A 6,189-nucleotide genomic window follows, 5' to 3' on the forward strand; every position below is an offset into this window, starting at 1 on the left:
TTCGATTTTCCGTTAATTATTATTTGAGGTTAGTTCAGTGCAATTGCATCCACTTTATGATTTTTCGTTAGTTATTCATTAAAGTTAATTCAGTACAGTTGCATTCAGTTTTCAATGTTTCGTTAATTAGTATTTGAGATTAGTTCATTGCATTTGCATCCAGGTTCCAATCTCCCGTTAATTACTCTTTAAGGTTAGTTCAATACATGCATCAATTTCGGATTTCCGTCAATTATTTTTCTAGGTTAGTTCGATAGTTTACAATTTCTATACAGTTTGCATACATGTAAGAGTTTGTTTTTATAAACTCACATTCATTTTGGGTTCCTAATTACTCGTATTTATGCTTTGAGGTTAGTGACATTTATACTTTGAGGTTACATCCGATTACATCGATTTCCTAGTTAACTATTTTTTTGAGGTTATTTCAATGTATTTGCATCCAATTTTGATTTCCCATTAGTTAATCTCGATTTTAGTTTAATGCAATTTGCATTCAGTTTTTGGTTTTCCTATTAATTATTTTTTGAGGTTAGTTCAATGCAATTTCATCCAATTTCTGATTTTTGTTAATTGTTCTTTGAGGTTAGTTCAATGTATTTACATCAAGTTTTCGATTTCCATTAATTATTTTTGAGGTTAGTTCAATGCATTTACATCAAATTTATAATTTTCGTTAATTATTCATTTAGGTTAGTTCAATGCAGTTTAATCCATTTTTCAATGTTTTGTTAATTAGTCTTTGAGATTAATTAGTTCATTGCATTTGGGTCCATTTTCGATTTCCATTAATAACTCTTTTAAGGTTAGTTTAATACATCCGCATCTAGTTTCGATTATTTATGCCCGAGGTTAGTTTGATGCAATTATATTTGGTTTCGATTTTCCGTTGATTATTCTTTGAGATTATTTCAATGCATTTGCATTTAGTTTCGATTTCCACCAATTATTCTATGAGGTTAGTTCAATGCAATTGCATTCGGGTTTTGATGTTATGTTAATTATTTTTTGAGTTTAGTTCAATGCATTTGCATCTAGCTTTTCGATTTCTCATTAATTATTATATGAGGTTTGTTTGATGTATTTGCATACCGTTTGATTTCCGTTAGTTATCGACGTTAGTTTATATACAATTGCATCAAGTTTCCGATTTTTAGTTAATTACTTTTTTGAGTTTAGTTTATTGCATTTGCATAAAGTTTTCGATTTTTAGATTAATTACTCTTTGAGCTCAGTTATGTATTTGAATCTAGATTCCAATTTCATTTTAATTATCCAATGTGGTGTGTAATACCAACTTCTACCGATCTATCGTCAGTGCACAAACATGATATAAAAGTAAATTATGCTTGATTTACTATGTGAGATCATCGAAAATTATTCAGTTCCCGATTTCCCATTAATTATTATTTAAATTATACATGACTCACTATGTGGAATCTTAAAAGATTATCTACGAACGGGTGTTGTTATATTAATTATTCTAAAAAAATATTTGCAAATATGCATAACTATTATATATTAATATTATATTGATCACTATACCAAATTTCTTATAACGTGAAAACCTCACTCTCCATTAAAAAAAAAAACACACTTTTGATAAACCTTTCAACTTCATTTTGTTGTTTATAATTAATAAAATAAGTTTGATTGAAGTTTTTGAGATTGCTTATAATAAGGTAAAAATTCATATATATTGAAGCTACTTGAATAGCAAGGAGTTCTCAATCATAGTTGGAAAAGAGATAAGATAAACACCATTTTAAATGCAAAATTATACTTATTGAAACATTCCCACAACATATAACCCAACTATGTTTTTTTTGAGGTTAGTTCAATGCATTTGCATCCAATTTTATTTTTTGAGATTAGTTCAGGTTAGTCAATGCATTTGCATCCAGATTCGATTTCCTATTAATTATTTTTTAAGATTAGTCCCACGATTTGTATCATATTTCCAATTTATAATTAATTTTTCTTTGAGGTTAGTTCAATGATTTTTGCATCTAGTTTTCGATTTTTCCGTTAATTTAATCTTTGAGGGTTAGCTCAATGTATTTGCATCCAGTTTCCGATTTTTCAACAATTATTTTTTTTATGTTAGTTTGATATATTTGCATCCAAGTTTTGATTTTCCTTTAATTATTATTTGAGGTTAGTTTAATGCAGTTGTATCCATATTCCAATTTTCTATTAATTACTTTTTAAGATTAGTTTAATGCTTGCATTTGCATCCAATTTCCAATTTCTCGTTAAATATTATTTGAGGTTAGTTCGATGCATTTACATCCAGTTTGGGTTCCCCATTAATTTTTTTTTGACGTTAGTTTCATTCAAGATATATTTTTTATTTTTTAAATATTTATATTTGTCATTATTGCTTTGTCGTTTTTTTTTTTGTTTTCATTTTCTATTATATATTTTGTGATGTTATTTTTTGTATAATTGTTTTTAACTACGTTTTGAGACTATGTTAAGGATATATTTGAAATAAGTTGTTGTTTTATCATAGACACTAAAATTGTATGATTTGTAATAGGGAATTAGTTTATACAAATCACATATTTTTTAGCAATTTTTTTATTTGATTAAATATATAAGAATTGGAGCACTAAAAATGTTTGATTCGTAATAGGAAATTAACTTTTACAAATCACCTATTTTTTAGCAATTTTTGTTATTTTATCAATTATATAAAAATTAGAAATACACTCAAACTCTCCAAATATAAGAATTAGAAATATATTCAAACTCTCCAAACTCCAAAGAGGTTCTATGTATGAATACACTCAAACTCTCCAAATATAAGAATTAGAAATATATTCAAACTCTCCAAACTCCAAAGAGGTTCTATGTATGTGGGATTGATTTACACTATTAAAAAGATTATCTTTCATATTATATGAAAGTAAGATTAAAGTTCAGAATTAAAAACTAACTCTCATATTAAAAAGTGCCACATGGAGAGAGAAAATCCTCCATTTCCAAAAGGTCTCGCTGGAATTTAGGCTATTAGAAAAATATAGATATATTAGATACCTAGGGAGAGATAAAATATATTTCATCTGTGGTGGTAATTTATACCAAAAACTCCATGGAGACTCATAACAGTCGAGTCAACTAAATCTTGTAGGTTAACAGCTTGTCAAACAATTCAACTAAATATTATTCTTTAATTGATGACACCTCTACGAACAATTTTACTTTTTTTCGTTTCATAACGCAAATAGTGCTTTCCACAAAACTATATTATGTGCAATTTAGTGTTTTCGGGATTCGACTACGACTTGTGTTGAACGACAGATCACACTTCGTTTGTGTCTCAAGACTGAAAATCTAATTTTTTAAAATCAAACGTACAATATACATCAGGAAGAAATACACTACTAGGAAAGCACATTCATAACATCAACCTTTTTTCATGAATCGTGACACGTTTGATGTATGTCCTATATATTTCAAATATACATCAGTCATGAGAAATACAAACGACCTGTTTGCCCACATTGCGACCTGAAAAGAGTCCGATCAGGGCAGATGGAGCCTCCTCTAGACCTTTCGCAGTATCTTCAACATACGTCATCCTCCCTTCTCTGATGTACTGTACGACCAACTCAAGGAACTTGGGATACATGTGCACATAGTCAGGTTCTAGGAAACCTTGCATTCGGAGGCGCTTTGTGATAATGCAGGACAAGTTGTATACACCCTCGGGCTTGGTGAGATTATACTGAGATATTAACCCACAGACTGCAATTCGACCTTGCACTTTCATGTTCAGGAGCACTGCATCTAGCATGCGACCCCCAACATTTTCAAAGTAGATGTCTATGCCTTCAGGAAAGCATCTGGTGAGTGGTGATAACCACCCATCAAGCAGGAGTTAGGAATTAGTAGTCAAGTCAGGAATGTTACATGAGATAGCATAATCAATCTATTAGTACCAAAATGGGATTACATTAACTACCTGTGCTATGTCTGGTCAGATTAGTGAAATTATAGAGAAGTAAAAATTGGCATATAGACCATGGTGTGAAGGACAGATTAGTGAAAACTCCAACGGTTCAGAAAATAAAATGACAAGCTCCAACATTGTCTTCCATAGTTTCATGATCAAAGATCACCTCAAATTTACCTCACGTAGAGGAATGGTACTGATCTTAATAGGTTAAGCAGATTTGTTATACTACTAACCTTTCCAAAGCTGTCGTTAAGTCCTGCTCTTCTTTATAATTAAAAGCATCGTCGAACCCAAATTTGTTCTTCAGGAGTTCAACCTGAGTTTTTCATTAGCTCAAAAGTCAGACTTTAGCAACATACACCTAAAGTTCATAGTTTATACTTTATAGCAGAGTTCTGCTACCATATTACCTTTTCCTTGCTACCAGCACTTCCAACTACATAGCAACCCATCAACTTTGCAAACTGACCAACAAGTTGCCCAACTGCCCCTGATGCTGCGGATACAAACACTGTTTCCCCTTTCTTGGGGGAGCATATCTCGTAAAATCCAACATATGCTGTAAGCCCTGGCATCCCTATAAACCATATAATTGAAAAACAACCAAAACAACTTCATTAAGCATGAAAATCAGCAGCTCTTTTCACTTTGTATCTTTTTCGATCACAAACAAAGGTGTCAATAGAAGACAGTTACAAAACTGAATCACTGGTCAAAATTGAGAGGGGTCCTTGACGATGAAGATATAAATCAAGATTGTGATTTTGAACCCTCAATAATCAACTTTACTGCTCAAACAGGACATACTGGAACTGAAAGTTATGTCAACTTCAGGCCTTTGAATGCATGTGTTACAAATCATTGGTACTTGTTATTTACAAATGTTCGAACGTGGAATACTTTTTGGTAAGCCAAAGACATTATTCATTCAATATCATGACTTTCTTTTCTTGTTATTAAAATTTGCTGTAGTAACTCTAAACTAAAACTCTGTTTTTTCATTAATCTACTTCGTCATGATCGGTCGTATATACTAGTAGTTTACATACCTAGAATGCCTGTGTAGTAAGACAAAGGAATGTCTGTATATTTGATTTTTACAAGCCCAGCAGGATTCAGAATCAGACTGAATTCTTCCCATCCAGTTAGTCCCCATACTAAGTCACCCACTTTAAAATCTTCATGTCCTGAGTCCACAACTTTAGATACACCTAATCCAGTAATCACCTAAGCATATATACAGAGAGACCAACAGTTAAAACTTCATTCAATTCTATAATGGTAGAGAATAAAAAAGAATTATATAAGTACATACAGATCCAGGAAGGAAGGAGGTAAAATAGGTGTTAGGACGAGGTTTTGACATAAGATGTCTCATATAAGGATCACAGGACAAGTAGAGGTTCTTCAACAGCACGCCTTTTGATCCCTCTGGAACCTTTGTTTTCGCCGTGGCAAGTCGTAGCTCCATGTCGATCTCCTTGGGGTACCCTACCACATAGTCCTTAAAACAATCTGCTTGTTTCCGACCTCCTCCTCCTCCTTCAAAACTTCTGCCATTTCGAAATATGATTTATTTTCTTCCTTTGCTGTCACGTGAAAAAAATGAAACAACCTTCCAAACCTTATAAGTTCCAAGTGTTACTAATAAAAACAAAACAATCTCAATACTAAAATTAAACAATTGGCCGGCCTTAGTTGAATGAACCCTTGTAATAATGGACCATCATGATATAAAAAAAGATGTGGCCTTATGGCAGATTACTCCCTATAAGAGCATCTTTAGCAATGATATCAACCTAGCATCAAATACTAAATACTTCCTATAAGAATTTGGTGTTTTTTCAACTTCAGGAGAACTACATGTTGATGAAAACACCAAAAAAACACCAAACCAAACACCAAATCGACCAATATTTGGTTCCAGGTTTGGTGCTGTATCAAATCACTTATGCGGTTTTGCCAAAACCGCGGTTTTTTCAACACCGCGTGGGCTTGGGTTGCTAAATGGGCTTCTATGGCGCGGTTTTGGCAAAACCGCATGTGGGCTTAAGGCTTCAATGGCGGTTTTGCCAAAACCGCGTCGCGCTTTTTTCTAAAAATTAGAACGTGGTGCATAGAACTTGAAAAATTATGAGTTGTGCATAGAAGTTAAGAAATTAACAATTGTGCAATTGAAGAAATTAAGAATTGTAATTCAAAATCGAAAAAAATTAAAGAAATTA

General features: G+C 32.1%; 1 protein-coding gene across 1 annotated transcript; it reads right to left on the reverse strand.

Annotated features, from left to right (window-relative positions):
• Positions 1-3,317: 3,317 nt before the first annotated feature.
• LOC147490908 (2-alkenal reductase (NADP(+)-dependent)-like) lies at positions 3,318-5,700 on the reverse strand. The gene is made up of 5 exons (XM_086565898.1): positions 5,280-5,700; positions 5,014-5,191; positions 4,375-4,541; positions 4,198-4,280; positions 3,318-3,851 (listed from the first exon to the last, which is right to left on the reverse strand). The coding sequence occupies exons 1-5, from the start codon at positions 5,433-5,435 to the stop codon at positions 3,473-3,475; spliced, it is 963 nt and encodes a 320-aa protein (XP_086422024.1). The 5' UTR covers positions 5,436-5,700; the 3' UTR covers positions 3,318-3,472.
• Between the last annotated feature and the right edge of the window lie 489 nt (positions 5,701-6,189).

This window comes from Coptis chinensis, chromosome 6 (genome assembly GCF_015680905.1).
Source record: "Coptis chinensis isolate HL-2020 chromosome 6, ASM1568090v1, whole genome shotgun sequence".
NCBI lineage: Eukaryota > Viridiplantae > Streptophyta > Magnoliopsida > Ranunculales > Ranunculaceae > Coptis > Coptis chinensis.